Source organism: Lactuca serriola, chromosome 3, assembly GCF_051521515.1.
Source record: "Lactuca serriola cultivar US96UC23 chromosome 3, Lser_US96UC23_V15, whole genome shotgun sequence".
Lineage (NCBI taxonomy): Eukaryota > Viridiplantae > Streptophyta > Magnoliopsida > Asterales > Asteraceae > Lactuca > Lactuca serriola.
Window position 1 is genome coordinate 297,721,677 of NC_136410.1, and position 18,599 is coordinate 297,740,275.

The 18,599-nt window shown below is 36.3% G+C and overlaps 1 protein-coding gene across 3 annotated transcripts; it reads right to left on the minus strand.

The window, feature by feature from the left end:
• Positions 1 to 8,564: 8,564 nt before the first annotated feature.
• LOC145094091 (MADS-box protein SOC1-like) lies at positions 8,565 to 13,888 on the minus strand. 3 transcript variants are annotated; one of them, XM_079032362.1, is made up of 8 exons: positions 13,779 to 13,888; positions 12,463 to 12,652; positions 11,465 to 11,546; positions 11,167 to 11,228; positions 10,850 to 10,949; positions 10,636 to 10,677; positions 9,108 to 9,149; positions 8,565 to 9,013 (listed from the first exon to the last, which is right to left on the minus strand). In XM_079032362.1, the coding sequence occupies exons 2-8, from the start codon at positions 12,642 to 12,644 to the stop codon at positions 8,867 to 8,869; spliced, it is 657 nt and encodes a 218-aa protein (XP_078888488.1). In that variant the 5' UTR covers positions 12,645 to 12,652; positions 13,779 to 13,888; the 3' UTR covers positions 8,565 to 8,866. The 3 variants fall into 3 exon arrangements, with proteins under 3 accessions (XP_078888488.1, XP_078888489.1, XP_078888490.1); XM_079032363.1 differs by lacking the exon at positions 9,108 to 9,149; XM_079032364.1 differs by lacking the exons at positions 8,565 to 9,013; positions 9,108 to 9,149 and adding an exon at positions 9,179 to 10,319.
• Positions 13,889 to 18,599: the final 4,711 nt, after the last annotated feature.

The following is an 18,599-nucleotide window of genomic DNA, read 5'->3' on the forward strand; positions in this document are numbered from 1 at the left end:
CCCCAAGGTGAGAAACTTGGTCTTATGAATCCTTTTTGAAGGAGTTCATTAAGTTGACTGGAAAGTTCCTGCATCTCTGCTGGTGCGAGACGATAAGGTGACTTCGCTACTGGGGTAGCCTCTGGAACTAATTCGATTCTGAATTCGACTTGGCGTTGTGGTGGTAATCCTGGTAGTTCTTCTGGAAAGATATTGGGAAAGTTGCGTACTACTGAAATGTTCTTGATGTCCTTCAGTTCTTGACTTGTATCAAAGATGTGCGCTAGGAATGCTCGATAATCCTTCCACAAGCACTTTCGAGCTTGGATGCACGAAATGATGCGAAGGTTTGTACTTGATTTGTCGCCGTAGATAACTAATGCTTTGTTGTTAGGGAGATTAAGACGGATTGCTTTCTCAAAGCACATGATGTCGGCGGGAAGAAGACTCAACCAATCCATGCCGATTATGACGTCGAAACTTTTAATTTGGACCGGCATGAGATTGATTGGAAAAGAATGGCCGTCTAAAGTTAACATACAGCCCATGTATATGCAGTTAGTGTTTTCGGTTTTTCCATTGGCCATCTCTACAGTGAATGATTTTTCTAACTTGCTAGGTTTAGGTTTAAGTAAATGAATAAATTTTTGACTCACGAAGCTTCTCTCTGCTCCACTATCGAATAATATGCATGCATATGAATTATTGAGAAGGAACGTACCAGCAACTACAGTTGGGTCAGCTACAACTTCGTCGTGGCCTATCGCCAAAACTCGTCCCACACCGCCAGTGCCTGCTGCCTTAGGGCAGTTCCTCTTGTAGTGGCCCACCTCACCACAACCGTAGCAAGTCTGGCCTACACCCGCACTGGAAACTTGAGTGATCGGTTTTGCGGGGTCCTTGCAGAAACGAGTTGTGTGTCCCTTTCTGTTGTAGTTGACGCATTGCATTTCCCGACAAGGTCCATGGTGGTGGTAAGTGCATTTGGTGCACTTTAGAAGGTTACCTATATAAGGCTTTGTGGGGTAGGGATTTTTAGGGACTATAGTAGGTACAGTGGCAGCATTCACTGAAACCAGTTGTTTCTTTGCGGATTCTTGGGAAGACCGACCCTTCCCTTTATTCCATACCCTCTTCCTGTTGTTGTTGTTTTTGTTGTTGTTGTTGTTGTTGTTTCCTTTCTGTGGTTCTGGTTCAGAAACGGTTGAGTTCTGATGACCTCCGTAGTCAATCAGAGATTGTGCCAGTTCCTTAGCACTTTCAAACGTGTCAGGTTTGGAAGCTAACACGCTTGATTGTATTTGGGGCGTCAGTCCCCAGATGTACCTTTCTATTTTCTTGCTCTCGGGAGCAATCATATCTGGGCAACGGATTGCCAGATCACAGAATCTGTTGGTATAAGTTGCGATGTCGGTACCAACCATTCCGAGAGTCCATAGTTCGTGTTCGAGCTTTTGAATCTCTCCCCGTGGGCAGTATTCTCTCATCATCATGGCTTTTAGGCTCTCCCAGCTTATGGAGTTTGCCACTATCAGGGTAAGTACTTTAACGTGGCCATTCCACCAAGTTAAAGCTCTATCAATAAGGGTGAAAGTTGCAAATTTGACTTTGCTATGCTCGGGACAGGAGCAGATTTCAAAGACTGACTTTGTCCTTTCAATCCACTGTCTCAGGGCTAACACACCACCAGATCCATAAAACATCCGGGGTTTGGCGTTAGTAAAGTCCTTATAGGTGCATTCTCGGGGTGGTCCATGACTCTCGCCATGGTTGGATGGGTGTGTGCCAGATCCCGAGCCATTTGTACTCGAGTTATTGATCTGTGACATGGCAGCTGCTACCGCTGCGGTGACTGCTGCTTGGAACATAACAGCATCAAATTCAGGTGGTGGAGGTGGTGGTGGTACAGGTGCTTCCCCACCGTTGTTTCGCCTTGGATTCCTACGCGGAGGCATCCTTCAACTATAGGTTGAAAAGTTAAAGATAAGAATTCCATAGAATAGAGAATTAATGTGTCTCATGAACTAAATTGCTATAGTTCAACAACAGATGCTAGTATGAGTCTTAAAATAGAAGAATGAAAGTTATTTGTAAGACTGAAAGTATGAAACAAGTATTTGGTTTCTCAAAGACTTTTCAAGGTTTGAACGAAATACTCAACGTAGTAATAATAGTGTCACTTATATTAATATAAAAGTTGATACAACGATCATGAAAATTTGACCCCTATAAGGGTCTCCGATTACAAAGTTCGAGAACTTTAAAGACTTTTAGCCGAGGTCCTAAGCTATAACAAAATTTGAGTCTTTGACAAGCACTACTTGCGACGTAGGTTGCGCTTGGAGCTTGACTCTGCATCTGATTGCTTCGACTCCATTAGACGCCTATCAAAAGCGGCTTGTTGTTCCCTTAGTTCAGCGAGGGCTACAATCATTTGCGCTTGGAATGCCTCGGTTTGGAGTTGAGAATTGTCTTGTATCTTGTCCAGCCTACGGATGTCAGAAGTGTGAACCTGCACTTCCACGTTGACATCCCGGAGTCGGCTAGCTTGAACTCCGGACTGATAGGACTGATTGGCTAGCTTACCCACCATTACTGGGAGTGCCCGATCAGCCGAACCTCTGCCGCGGACATCATAGAAGTCTCGGAACATGCCGTAGGGAGGGCGTAAGTTCTGTTGTTGGCTCCAATGATGGAGGTGACTTCCCCAGACGGGAGTCGGTCCTTGAAAGTTCCTTACGAAGACGGGAGGTTGAACGGGTGGTGGATCGATCACTTCCGGTTCTGAGTCGGTACCGGAGTCATCATCCACTTCTATGGGTTCCTCGTCCTCTTCGGGATCATCTTCGACCCATCCTCCGTTGCCTTGGTTTGGAAAGTAGGGGTCGCCGAGGTGGTGAAATCCAACCATTTGACTGTACGATAAATAGGGTTATAAGAGTTGAATAAAGTTGAAACTTGCAAAACATGTAAGTTAGACTAGTTTAGGTAGCAAATACTCCTATAGTATATAAATTCTTGTGTTTGATTCTAGTAACGGTTTGGTAAGTTTTGACTTGTTGCTTACTACGATCATTCCTCGATATACGTTGGTCCAATCTCGGGCAAATATAGTTGATCACACTACATTTGACTAAAATCTGATTACATATATCGAGGCTTAATCGTAGTGTCAACTTGTCTAAATACTTGTTGTATAGTTAGAATCATGAAAATAATTTGTTGTATGCATGTAATTGTACTTAAATGAACTATCAATTTAAGTTAAACGTAACGCTGATTAAGCGTAAAAAGAAAAATGTTTTGTCAGAGAGTGTTAGTCCCTTAAGCATTTATACTTTGCATATCTTATGTGGTTCGATATACTTAGTTCACTATAAACATTGCTCTGATACCAATCTGTCACACCCCCAAACCTGAACGGCGGAAACGTTCGGGGGCGGATGACTTCATGTGGTAACGTAACAAATGAATACATAGTAAAGAAAGCAATACAACCATCACATATATAATTGAAAGTTTACATTTGTCAAAAGTTACATGTTCAAAACCAATTACAATATGATGTCAAAATATGAGATTAAACTGGCGCCGCAGCATCCCTTCATCAAAAGCATAATGATACCTGAAATTACTGATTCCCTGGGACATACAAGTAATTTTGAAAGAGTAGATCAGCATTTAAGCTGGTGAGTTTCATAAGTATTTAAATGACAATGTTTGTATGAAATGAAATGTTTTGGTCCTTGGTTGTGTTGTGTTTAAAAAATCCTATATTTTCTACTAGTATAAAAGTAGCCTTCTCTCAAGACCAATGTTTGTTTCTGAAAATGTATGTAAGTGTAAAATAACCAATGTGTTTGAAAACCTTGTAAATCAATGCATTTTTAATACCTCATGTGAGTTTTATAACCATACTATTGACTCGGAATGCCTATACACAACGTTCTTCAGGCGTTGGAATGTTATGACGTTTGTTACCCCAAATGGTGGACTGTAGCTAACAGTCAGGGCGCGGGTTGTCAAGCCCGTATAGATCTATACACAAACACCATGCTCCCCCTCCAAGGGATTCTGGTATATAATACAGGACTTGAAATGTGTACTCGAACGTACGTGAAGTTTATGTCTCACAAAACCGTGGTATAAAAACAGATTTACGTGTTAAAATGTTCGTTTGTTCTTGTATATGAAAGTGACTTCTTGAAAATCATGTTTCTAGTATGTAATAGTTAGAAATTTGTTCGTAAAACTATACCTATTATAGTTTTAAAAGTGTGTCTCGTGTGTTTAGAAATACCTAGAAAAGAAATCATTTGTTATGAAAGCATAGATTTTTGTAGAGCCTAAGGTAGACAAATATACATATAATCTAAGAAAATGTTTAGTTTATACATGCATTACAACAATTTATATTTCAAAAGATAGAATTCTATTGTAACATATTTTATATACGAAAGTTTCCTATAAAGTTTATAAATCACATGTGATTTGGATATATATATATATATATATATATATATATATATATATATATATATATATATATATATAAGCATATAAAATAATTCTTTATGTAACACACGATAATACTCGTGTGTTTTACTTGTATTCCCCCCCTTGAAAGCATATAAAAGCATTTAGAATATCTTAAAAAGGTTAATTAAGGGGTATGAACTCACTTGAAAGTTTGAAGATAGCGAGATGGAAAACCGGGCAGAATTTCGTCTTGGGAAACGGCTTTTTCTTGGGATTCTCGGGAATCTCGGGAGTAAAATCGACCCTCGGGACTTGAGCAAAAAGACCAGAGCTTCGGGGTAGTGTGGTCACGGAAAACGAGGCAAGATCGTGAGAGAAATGAGAGAAATGGGGTGATTTTTCCGGAACCCTCGCATTTCTATTTGTAGGGGGTCCGAGAAGCCTCGGTACGCGGGGCGTACGCTCGTACGCAACGCGTACTCGTACGTCATGCATGACCGAGTCCTCGACTGCCTCGGCTTCGGATGGGACGGGTCGGGTAGCTTCACATAGGGGCGACGTGGACGGACCGAGACCAAGGCCCTCGGGTACGCGGGGCGTACGGGGTTACGCAACGCTTAACTCGGATGAGGACGCTGACTCCTCCTTCGGATATTACCGGATTTTTGAATTAAATTTATATATAATTTATTTAATAAACTTCAAAAAATCATATCTTCTTCATACGAACTCCGTTTTCGATGGTCTTTATATCCACGCGTAGGTGAGACTACGCTCTACAACTTTCGTTTAGACTCCGTTGGCAAATTCCGAAATTATTTTTATTATTTAATTATAAAATGATGTGATTAAGGAATTTCTTTAAAAATTCATAACTTCTTTATCTGACGTCGGTTTTTGCCAGACTTTTCACCGCTGAAATACCATTGTCGAGACCTTCGATTCTAGTTTAGGTCATTCCGGCCAAAAGTCGCTCGATTTCCGATTCGAGTTTTTAGCTGTCTGTTGCTAAGCCGAACTTGGAAAAATCTTAACTTCAATATACGAAGTCGGATTTGGGCGTTCTTTTTACGTACGATCATGGTTTAATGATATTAAACATAGTAGGTAGTTTAAATAGAACTTTTTGGACATTTTATTATCAAAGTTAATTTTATTAACTCAAAAGTGGTTACAATACTTGACTTTTTAGGTCATTACAAAGATTTGAAATATCGGGTTGTCACAGTCAACACGATAAGTTGTAAACCTCAACTCGTGTGCTAGTGATGATCGATAAGGTTTATTTTGATTTGTTCTTGAAACCTTTCAAGACCATTAAGACTCCCACTGACTCCTTGACATATAAGATTCTTTTGTCAATAAACATTTCTTGACAAACAAATATTCAAGAGTTAGTGTAGTTTTTATCAAAACACTTCATAAATTGGTCCTAGTTGGTCTTTGTCTTATCCAAGACATCACAACTTTCCACATTTGATGAATGTTATAAACCTTCTTAATACTTATCACTCAATTTCAGAATCTTAACTATAATGCTTCTTTTGGAACGAAGTATGATTGACTTCTTGATTTAACCATTTCTTCAATTCTTGATTCCTCTTCTTAGACATACAATTGTACTAAGACTCACTTAGAGGATCAATTGAGATATGGTTCTTAATCATTGAGTCGGAAGCCAGACTCATCAATGGAGGGACTCGGCGAGTCAATGCCCTGACCCGGCGGGTCCAAGGCAATCTTCATAGAATTCGGTGAGTTGTTCATCAACTCGATGAGTCGAACACAAAATGTGTTCTTCGGATGTAGATTAACTCGACGAGTTGTTCATACAACTTGACGAGTTGGATGAAGGACCATTGAGTATTCAGTTAGGAAGAGAACTCGTCGAGTCAATGCCTAACTCGACGAGTAGAGATGGGAGTAAGGTCAATCGACTGGATATGGACTCGACAAGTTGGCAAGCCAACTCGGCTAGTCGGGTCAACTGGAAGTTGACTTTGACTTGACTTTGGTTTGGAATCTGTCAGGGTTAAAACAGTCATTTTACCCTAGGGTTAGTATCAATGTCTGATTAAGTGTTTTATGGGAATATAGTCGGGGGATCACCGGAGCAGCTGTACGACATTTGCGGATCAGCTTTTCAGCAGTCAGCCTTTTGAGGTGAGTTACCTTCCAGTAAGGGTGGCTCTAAGGTTACAATGCCGACCCACCAAGTAGGAGTATTTTGGAAGATGATTGTCTTTGTGATAATTAACTTGGTATGGATACGTGTTTGGTTATGAGATATATCTGTATGATATGTTACGTGTATGATAGGGATAGTTTTCCCCTGACAGTGGTCTTTAGGACCGAAGAGTAGGTCAGTAGTCGGATATGCCTGATTGTATGCTTATACCGTGTTGTTGTATGCTAGTAGTAGGGGGTGGAATAGACCCCAGTTACCGGTTGAAAGATACCGATGATGATTACCGGTTGAAAGATACCGATGAAGAATACCGATTGTAAGATACCGATGATGATTACCGATTGAACGATACCGGTGGTATTGTATGGTATGTGGTATGATGGGGGAACTCACTAAGCTTCGTGCTTACAGTTTTAATTGTGGTTTCAGGTACCTCTTCGTCAAAGGGGAAAGAGTCGGTGGCGTAGCGGCGCATCAAACACATGATTTCCGCACTGGATTTTCTGGGATCGTACTCTGATTTTCTTTTTTCCGATGATATCGTTTTGAGACATGACCTTATGTTTTATAATTAATGTAACTTTGACAATGTTTTAGTAACACGCTTTATTACGTGCTAAATTCTAAAAATGAAAATTTTGGCCTCGAAATTTGGGATGTTACAACTTACTTTATTGCAAAAAAAATAATTGGCACACATAATGATGTGGATCTCATTGTTGGTACAACGTAGAGCAGATGATGCTCGGTGGACGGTTATGCCATCAACTTTCAACACTGATACATTTGATTGGAGTAACATGGCAAACAAATCTGTTTACCCAGCTTCGGCAGAGTGTGATACAATATAATTTTGTTTGGATTACATCACCTAAGTATTTATATACTAATTAATTATTTCTAACATTTTTTGTAGCTTTACATTCCAATCAATATAACACATGCTCATTGGTTTTTAGGTGCTTTGGATTTAAAGACATTCCAAATGACTATATATGATAGTCATTGGAAGGGCGGCTACTATTCGGAAAATAAGGATTGATTTATAGGTATGAAAACCCACATCCACAAATTGCTAGTGGGAGTCAACTATTAGGGTACCGAACCAACTGATTCAATCCCACTCGAGAGCTTTAAGATGACCCTGAAAAAGGCCCCAGATGTACCACAATAGATTGGCTGCAGAGGGGATTATGAGATATTTCTATGTTGGTTCCTTGAGGCGTTGATTATCAGGAAATTGATTTTTATAAATGGTAAAAACAATGGTCAATAGGCTATGGGTTATAGAAAACGATTAGAAGAAATATTTTGGGTAAAAGGATAATGATAATTTGAACATTGTATTTGTAGTATGACCTACACACATACTTTATTTAGTCTATGTATTTATTAGTTGTTTGTTCATTTTAATTGCATTTTATGTTTTATAAAATCAAAAGTTATACATTTTATGATAACAAAAACTTATACATTATACTGTGGAACCATATATGTATTCCGAAAAGATGTATTACATTTTATGAAAGCAAAGCATACACGAAAAAAAAAAAGTAAATGTAAAGTGTCTGAAATCCTACTCTGAAATTCCGAAGATCTCTCCGGAACAATGTGTTCCGGAGAATGTGGTTACTTTACCAAAACAAAAAAAAATGTTGTTTTTGTCACAAAAAAAATCATTTATAACGATTAATTACTCAATTGCACTTAAATATATGATGCTATCACGAGGTCATGAATACACCCCTTTCAATCTAATGGATAGTATACCTCTTTCGATCTTGTGGAGTAGATTAAATAACCATGCACTATCCCATGAGATGGTTGCGAAGCCTTTATTGTAAGTTTTATCCATGAGATTTGTTTTTATATACTCATAAATCGTTGCAAACAAACCACGCAAGTTGTAACCAAGATTTATTAATTTAAATTGAGTTGTAGCAAATTAATACAACACCAAAATGTCTAATATTTACAAGATTTGTTACAAACGGATTTTCCATTACTTTAATTCTTGCATATAATCACTTCAAATATATGAAAATGAATATATAGCATATGAGATATCACCGATGAATAATGCTTATGAAAGTATCATCCCTATATACAAATCTTTTGAGTCCATGTAATGGGGTGTGTGTCATATCACGGAATGACTCTTTTAAATTTTATTTATCGAGAGTTACCTCATATTCAAGCATAACTTAGACATGGCATACACTACTTTGATCGATCTTTCTTGGTTCTCCTTTTTGGTTGTCCAATAAACAATTCTGTTTCCACATCTGATGTTTTATCTTCATGATCATCTTCCAACAGTAGAAAAATTGACTCCCTTTCTTTTGTCTCTGTTGATTGAAGTCGACACTAAAACACGATAGTCACAATGAGTTATATTAGACACTCCACCACAGGATCTAATGGTGAAAAAATAGGAAATTAGAACGATAAACAAATTTACCTTCTCGTTTAATATTGCATTTTCAGTTGCCAACTGTTTCTCCTAAATTAATAAATAAATTAATTTGTCAATAGTTATTAGAGAAAATTACAAAAATGGTTCCTGTGGTATGCATTTTTTTGGCGTTTTTGTCCAAACCTCGATTTTTTTGGATTTGTGGTCTTTTGACCATGTTTGTATGTAGATTTGGTCCCTCGTAAAATTGAAATGACTAAATTGCCCTTATTAGATTTATTTTCCATTTTCTTTTTTTAAAAGTATTTTTATATATTAAATGAAGATAGTCTCTCTCTCTCTCTCTCTCTCTCTCTCTCTCTCACACACACACACACACACACATACACACACGACCAACTTCCCCCTCCACCTACCTTCTTCATTTACAATCAAGAACACCCCATCAGAGGTGGAGCTGTTTTCTAGCCACCAAGAAACATCGCTGCCACCATCCATCTTGCCATCTCTTTGAATCACATTCTTAACCCAAATTGAAACTCGGAGGAACGGTGGGTAGCAGGTGCCAAACTGCAACGACGGCGGAAAGGCAGCGACAACGATGGGTGGGTGTCGTTGGTGGCTGTGGGCGGCCTTGCTGCTTCATTTCTATTAGCGAATGCTCGACAAGGGACCAAGACGAAGCAACAACGACGATGACGTTTGGTGGTGGTGGGTTACGACAGGATGGAGGCGCTTGGTGGGTAGTGGGTGGTGAAGTGGGTTTTGCCAACAGTCACAACGGTGGTGGGTGGTGAAGTGGGTTTCACAAACGATGGGTGGTGACGGAGCTATGGTGGCAGCTTCACTGCCTTCGTTTCCTTTCTTTTCAGGTGAGCTCGACGCGAGAGAGGGCAGGGAGGAGCACGGATATGGTCTGAAGGTGTTTGGGAAGGGTGTTTGATGGTGGTGGGTCACGACATGGGGAGGTAGAGGAGGTGTTCGAAAAATTTGGTGGGTTAAGATGGTGGTGGCAGTTTGCTTCGATCAGTAGCAAGAGGGGGAAGAACACGGTGGTGTAGTGTGGTGCTTGGCAGCTTGCTCGACAGAAACAGTAAGGGAATGGTGGTGGGGCTCGACCAAGACAGACGAGGGTGGTTTCCGATGGAGTTGTGGTGGTCTATGGCGGCAGTCGTGGTGGTGAGCAACCTAAATCGGTGTCACAATCACCGGTGCTTTCTTTCCTTCAGCACTTTCCTTCAACTGGTGACGTGGGTCCTATAATTTTTATTAATAAAATTTTATATTAAATAGAAAAAAAAAACATAGAAAATGTATCAGAAGGGTATTTTTTGTCTTTTTAATTTTACGAGAGACCAAAACCACAAACAATGTAGCTCAAAAAGACCGTCAATCCAAAAAAGTTGGGATTTTGACCATAACCCCAAAAAACTGCATACCACAGGGACCATTTTGCAATTTTGTCTAGTTATTAAAATTTATTATTTGTCACCAAAAATACTAGGTTAGAGTCCTATCAAACAAACTTAACAATGAAAGTGAAAGGATGAAAGTTGACTTGTGTTAGTATTACCTTTGCTTGTAATTGCTCAACTTGTTCGTTGTAAACTTGCATCTATAACATCAAGTACACAAATAAATAGTTTAAACGAGTCCAAAACCCCCCACAAAAGAACATCTTGAAGCAAGAATCAAAATATGAAAACCAAACTTGTAAAAGAAAATGTCCATGTTAGCAGTCAAAAAATTCAAAGGAAAAGAATGGATTTTCTATATTAAAAGTTAACCTTTCTTGCTCTGATAATGCGTGCACTCCTTTCTAACTGTTGTTCAATATGTAGTAGTTCTTCCATGGTAGTAGATCCTATACCTTCTCCCAATATTTTCCTGTATTATATAAATCCAATTAAAAAACAAATTAATTTTGATGTCATAACCATTTTTTCCCTTAACTAGAGCTTCAAATTGTTAATGCATTATAAACCACGTATTAATGTCGGTTATGCATCTCTTTGCCTTCTCAAATACGGTTTTTTGATCGAATATATTCACCGTATATGAGTTTGGTAATTACAGAATTAGCTAATATAAAACAAAAATGCACCTTTTTGCAACCTCTAAGAGCTCTATTTGTTTTGCCATACCTGCTGCTAACTGTCGCATACGCTGTCATGTAATTATATACACACAAATATAAGTTTATAGATTAATAGCACATCACAGTCTTCAGTGAAGATCAAAGAACAAATCCAAATTCACTTACAAAAACGGAATACCATATCAAGATCTTCGACAAATTACAAAGATCATATAAAGATGGTTTAGAAGATTGACAGCAAAATATCAAGATCTTCAATGAAGAAGCGAGAACGTTTGAATTAATATAAAATAACATATCAAACCTGGACATCTTCTGCACGCATAGAATCCTGAGTTGGCATGTCTTTTACATGATCTCTGTAGCGTTCAATAGTCTCCTTCATGCTAATGACATGGAAAATGGGAAAAAGGATGCAAATAAGAGCGATTCTCTTTTCTTCATTTGAAGACTAGATGGACTACGTACATTTTTTAAACTTATAATATATATATATATATATATATATATATATATATATATATATATATATATATATATATATATATATATATATATATATATATATATATGTTGTGCAAAAAATACTTATATTATAAGTTTGTGCTATGTCGATAGATACAAAGGGGCATGTATTTTAAACAAGATATGAATAACAATAATACGGTTTGTTAATATTTTATTAGTTATTTTTTTATAATTATTATTGTGATTATTATTTATCAATATTTTATTATTTTATCTGTACGACTTACAAAAAAATAAGGCAATGGATTCACAACCATGCATACCATTTTGTATACGGTCACATGCACGATGTATCTTGTCAATTGCTAATATTGATTATTTTACATAAAGTCATAAAAGTTTTAATATTGAGTCCAAAATATATATATATATATATATATATATATATATATATATATATATATATATATATATATATATATATATATATATATATATATATATATATATATATATATATATATATATATATATATGCCCAAAAACATACCATTTTTCTCACAAAATCTCATTAGTCTCACATTGAGCTTGCAAATTGATAGATGTGTGTGTAACTATTGTACTCATGCAATAAAAAAGTTAATTAAAGAAAGAATCCAAACATTAAAATCAATAAAAACTACATAAATGAAACCTAGCTTGATTGAGCTTGCAAATTCGTAGAGTTTACTTTTTAAGTATATGTGTGTGTAACTGTTGTATTCATGCAATAAATCAAGTTAAATAATGAAAAAACCCATGAATTAAAAATGAATAAAACAACATATATGAAACCTTGAGCTTGCAAATTCATAGAGTTTGCTTTTTGGGGAGAAGATGATGAGAGCAATTTCAGCATCACAAAGTACAGAAAGCTCAAAGGCTTTCTTCAACAAACCATTTCTTCTCTTGGAGAAAGTAACCTGTCTGCTTGTGGCATTCTCTATCCTCTTCATTTGAGTCTTCCCTCTCACCATCTTCAAACCTAATAAAGAAAGGAAATTCGTGACCAGAAACCCTAGAAACATGAACATGGTTTTGCGTATATCTTATGTTAAAGAAAAAGAGAAGCCATAAATCGTGTAACAGTTCATGGTAAAATGTCTCATGATGCCAATTATGGTGTAATTAGTTTGTGTGTTCCACTCCAAATCCATTAAAAATGGAATCTTGATGTGATTATGATTCACCAAACAACCAAAATTTTCAATTTTATGTCAATTTTTTCCGTTATCAAGTTTGTAATTTGGTTGGTATATACAATCTGTCATAATAAAATTTCTGAATTAGAGACAGATTCCGTTCCATGGTTGATTATACCGAAGAAAGGAAAATGTATGTTTTATGTGAAGGGCGCTTTGCATAAACTCTTTGATGTAGAAGATCTAAGATGTTTAAAATAAAAGTGTTTTTATAATGAAAAAAAAGGTAATTTTTATATTGTAAATCGTATGTTATGAATCTTTATCCTTTTCCAATTCAAAGAGTTCAAATGGACAACAAACTGTAAGCGTTGAAGATCCACCAAACAAACAATAAACTCAAACCCCTTATCAATTATTCGGTTAAGTTGACACACTCGAATGAGTCATATCATACTTTGGAGCTTGAAGAGTGTACGGAAGTGAGAGCATCTTGAAGAGCATTGTTCAAATTGAAGAAACTGAACTCTTGATGTTATTATCAAACAAGTTAACCCAGAAAACCCAATCAATTCTTCAATTAATCAAAATTTCTTGTCGTTCAAAAAAAAAAAAATTATTCAATTCATCGTGCTTGTAGCTTAAATGGTATTCAAACCCATCTCAAAAGTGAAATCTTTATCATATAAATATACATCAAAGAAGCAAAAACCTCAAGCCCTTATTAATTCTTGAGCTAAAAGAGATCTTTTCAAACGAAAACCACAAAACCTGATGAATCTTTTGAATCTTTGCTCATTCAAGCAAATTATGATTTAAGATCCATCAACCAAACACAAATCTGAAACCTTTACAGATTCTTTAACCAAACCATAGGATTTCTGAGTACGAAAGAAGAAAGAGATCCAAAAAGGTACATGGCCAAATAGATGCACTTTATATACGATGATGAAGGAAAAGGAAACTTACAAGAGAGACTATAAAACGCTATCTTTCTTTCTTTGGGAAGTTGGATGATGAATGAGAGAATAAAAGGAAAGAATCAAGTGTATAAAATAATAAAAGTAGGGGAGTCTAAGGGGATAGGTGGGTGAAAAATAGTCAAAAACAACACAACATAGGCCCAAGAATAGCTAATTACTTAGGTAGGTTGAGTTGATAGATTGGCCAGCCGGTACCCTATTATGGTTGTACTATAATAAAGAGAAAAAGCTAAATAAAATTACAGAAATGGTCCCTGTGACTATCTGTTTTTTTGAATCAAATCTCCATTTTTTTGATAATAACCGTCATCGTCCCTATTGTGTTCTGCTCATACGATCTTCGTTAATGACTATAACACCATCTAGAATTTAGTGTTATGTTCCTATAAAATTAACGTTACTCTTGTTTTACAAAAAATATAAACCGACAACAAACTGCCTTTCTTATTATTTTTTATAAGAAAACTTATTCTTTTAAAGTTCATTTTATTATTAATATTGATTTTTATTTATCACCATTATTATGAAAGGGCCCACTGTTTATCTTCCTCACACAGTGAAAGATCCCATCAAAAAACCACATGTCCAATAAAGATCCCATCAAAAAACCACATGTCCAAAAAAGAAAACTAATTCTGAAATCGTCATCCACATTTAAGACAACTTCCCCCCCTCCCCTGGTGGCAATAGATCGAAAACATATACAAGTTCAAATCTCCATGTTTCTTTAAGAAGATACAACTAATCTGGTATAAAAAACATTAGAGCTATATAAACTACAAATTCAATATTTCTTCATTTTCCAGAGAAAACCAATTTTTGACTAACACATTGTTCAAAGTTCAGATACATCTTTAACCGTACTCTACATATTTGACTCACTTTCTCTTCATCGTTCTCACGCTTGCCACTATCTGATATCTTCATTGCCTCCTCACTTCGTTGACACTGCATTGCCATGGAGAATGAAAAAGTGTATAGCCAGTATATTGAATGGTTTAGGTCGGAGATGGAGGATGGGGAATTAAGGGATGTATAAAATAAAAATCAGCAATTCGTATTGGGTCAGATTTGTCATTTTAGATGGGACAAGAGCCCCTTACTAGAAGGACGAAAAAGTGATAATAATAATAATAATAATAATAATAATAATAATAATAATAATAATAATAATAGCAGTAGGGAGGACGTGATGTGAAGTTAGTTGAAAATATTGGATTTAATAAAAAAAAAGGTAAAGTAGAGGGACTATTTATGTAATTTACTCTATAAAAAAGTAAAAACCTGCAACCTAAACCCACCCATCTAATAACACTGCTCTTTTTCCTAGTACGATACAAACTAAACTATGTTGTTTTAGGTAGCCTTCAAATTTGACATTTAGCTTATTTAGCTTTTATTGATCGAATTTATTGTTAAGGTTTTATGGTTTTAATTTATTGTTTCACACATGTTAACCCAGCAAAATTTCTTCTTTTGAGAAGCAAAATTACTCGCAATAAAGACTGAAATTCATAAACTCCACTGAAAACTGCAACAACTCTGAAAGTGACATGGTTTTAATTACAAAAGCATATAGAACTGAATTCTCTATAAGTAGTAAGTTCAATAAGCATGAACCATGAAGATACGGCAAGGGAGTACACCAATGTTATAAAACTCGTCGAATTTGCCGATTACTCATTTGAATATTTTTTATTTGGCCCGTACCGAAGCGAGTTATAGAATCTGAGTACTCTCCGATCGGCCCTTAACTGAATCGAACAATGTTTATATGTATAATGTATTTAATGATTTAATATTTAACACACATATGCGATTATTACTACATATATCTTAAATTTCCTATAATTATTCATGAAGTGAGGCCATTTTGTGCATTTCAGCTTTTGTGTATTCAAATGTATATAATTTTGTTATATATTTCAATCAACTAATGATTTTAGATATATAATTTCCTTAAAATATCACTACATGAATTAACGTATCCAAGTACTCCCATGTATTCGCTACTCGACAGTCGGTCGAACTGGTGGTACCGAGTAATGAGTTCTACGATCTTGGAGTAGACTAAACAAAAGATCCACAATGCAATAAAAAAAATAATACCTAAGTAAAAAAATTTTAAATTATATGAATACTCACAAAAATACTACATGATTTAGAAAAATATGAAGTAATTGTTGGCCTATAAGGGATCTAAAATGCCACAAAAGCGCACAACGGAATCAACAAAAACAGTAACATCATAAACCAATTATAGATCTATGTTTAACTAATCAATTGCAACTAAAACTAAATGAGAAGTTAACTACAATACATACCTTTGTAGTCATTGAAACCTTCACATATCTTAATCGAATGGTGAGTGCTAAGAGCCCAATAGAGAGATTCTCTTTCATAGTCGCACCCAAGGAATAGAGTAGCAACATCTGACTTCACCACATAGACGAACACCTTGAATGCCTCAAATCAAAAGATGAAATCGATAGCTACGTGTCGTGTAAAAACCCTACGTGTCGCGTAATCGTCTTAGGTTTAAGGTTTCATTATTTGGTGGGTACTCCCGAATACTAGGGTTTTTCTATAGAGAATTCCATCGTCATATCCAACCTAGGACCAATTTATTTACAGGGAAGAAATTAAACCCTTAAAGGATAAATATCTTCTCACATAATAATTATCCTTATTTTTGGAAATTATCCGACTTCACTAGTACAAAAATAACCTATGGTCACACTTTTCAAAAAACAACATGTCCCGCTTTTTATTAAAAGTGTGACCAAATGTCAATAAAAAAATTTAGATATTGTTTTTGGATACATTTAAATTAGTTTGTGTGACCATTGTATAGATAATTAAAACTTTAACCATATTTAATTATAACAAATATGACAATTATTAGTCATAGTCAGACAATCTGGCCATATGTTACCATCAGACACATGTACCAGTTAACATTGTGATATTTTTTTTTTATAAAAGACAATAGGTAAATATATGGTCACATGATGCAATTGCATATGTTTCTGTGTCATGGTGCGATTTTAGACATATGAAATCCAATGTAGCTAACAGGTGATGCATATGACCACATTAAATATTTATGTGTCCATATGGTGGTGTTTACCAGTAACTTAGTAAAAGCAAGAAAAGAAGTTACTTTTATTGGTTTATTGTCATGTGTAACACTCGTGTTTCTAGCCTAGACATTTATATTGAGTTGATAGTCTAAGTTAACCTTTGTAACTCATTTTGATGAAATGAAAAGAAATTATGTGAATATTATACGAATTATGTGTTTTATGCTTAACTATTAGGGTTTAATTAACTAAGAATAAAAATAAGCGTCAAAATTAAAGTGTGAGATAAGCCCGATATATTTACATAAAGTTTTAGTGGTCGAAACAAGGATTTCGGGGATATAAAGAATACCAAAATCCGAGTTATAACGAAGAAGTTATGACCTGTCAAAGTTTCGCGACAAAACCAGCACGGTGCTGAATGTCGTAAAAAGTGAGTTTTTGATAAACTAATTTTTAGCCTTAGTGATCTAAACGAAAGTCATAGTATTCGTTAAACAGAGAAGTTCGATAAAAAGAACGCCCAAATCTGACTTCGTATGAGGAAGTTATGATTTTTCGAAGTTTTAGCTTAGCAGTAGACATCTAAAAACTCGAATTTTAGATCGAGCGATTTTTAGCCGACACAACCTAAACAAGAATCGAAGGTCTCTTCATTAGTAGCACAACGGTAAAAAGTTTGACGAAAACGGACGTCGGATGAAGAAGTTATAAATTTTTAACGGATTTCCTGTCCCGGTCTGTTAAAAGTAATAATATAAAAATTAAGTCAAAATTACCCGACGAAGTCTAAACGGAAGTTGTAGAGCGTAAATTTGGCTCCGCGTGAATATAAAGAACGTCAAAAACGGAGCTCGTATGTGAAAGTTATGGATTTTAGAAGTTTTGGCGCGAAAAAAGAGAAAAATCCCCAAAACCGAGGAATTTCGCACACGTGGACTTTGGCCACGTGTCCTCGCTTTGCATACGCCACGTGTCCTGCTGAGTCACCCGAGCTGCTGAGTCATCCGAGCACATGGCCTTATCCGATGTGGTCCATTGAGAAGGCGACATGTACCCTCTTGCACGAGACCGAGCCCTCGCAGCATGCCACGAACCCTCTACTTCGGACCCTAGACCTCGGTCCAATGTGCGAGCCTTCCCTGCGAGCCCTCAGATCTGCGAGGCGTGGTTTCCTCTCAGCCGTCCGATCAGAAGCTCTCCCCTATAAATACAAGGTGCGAGACCTCCCGGGTATACTTTGGAAAATTGTCAATTTTAACCCCTAAACCCATATTTCTTTCATCTTAACGTCCCGCGAGGCCCCGATATCGATTGTAAACCCCGGAATACTCCACGAAGTGCCCGTGAAGCCCGGAAAATTTATCTTTTCGGTTTCGAAGCCCGACTTTTGCAAAGCCCGGTTTCTCAATAAAACTCCCGGTTTTATTAGAAACGATCGTTTTAGTAAACGAATTGTGGCCCGATTATCACCAAATCAAGTGAGTGTATAGTCACTTTCATTTTACACATAGATATGAAGTATTTACCTTATAATACGTGCTATGTGTAAATATATTAATTGTTTATTTGAGGTGATTGTTGTTTTGATGTTTTATACAAGTTTTAAACTGTATAAGTATTTTTATCTACAAATATGTTGGGTAGAATATGGGTAGATAGTGATGTGTGATAAAATAAAATTGATGAGAGGCCTCGATGTGTTTTGAGATCCAGTCATCTAG

Excerpts from the sequence above, each read along its gene's own strand:
- LOC145094091 (XM_079032362.1), bottom strand. The coding sequence starts at position 12,644 with ATGGTGAGAGGGAAGACTCAAATGAAGAGGATAGAGAATGCCACAAGC. Across the intron at positions 10,678-10,849 it reads GCATTATCAGAGCAAGAAAG|ATGCAAGTTTACAACGAACA; the intron begins GTTAACTTTTAA and ends TTGATGTTATAG. Across the intron at positions 9,150-10,635 it reads TTGAGCAATTACAAGCAAAG|GAGAAACAGTTGGCAACTGA; the intron begins GTAATACTAACA and ends TTATTAATTTAG.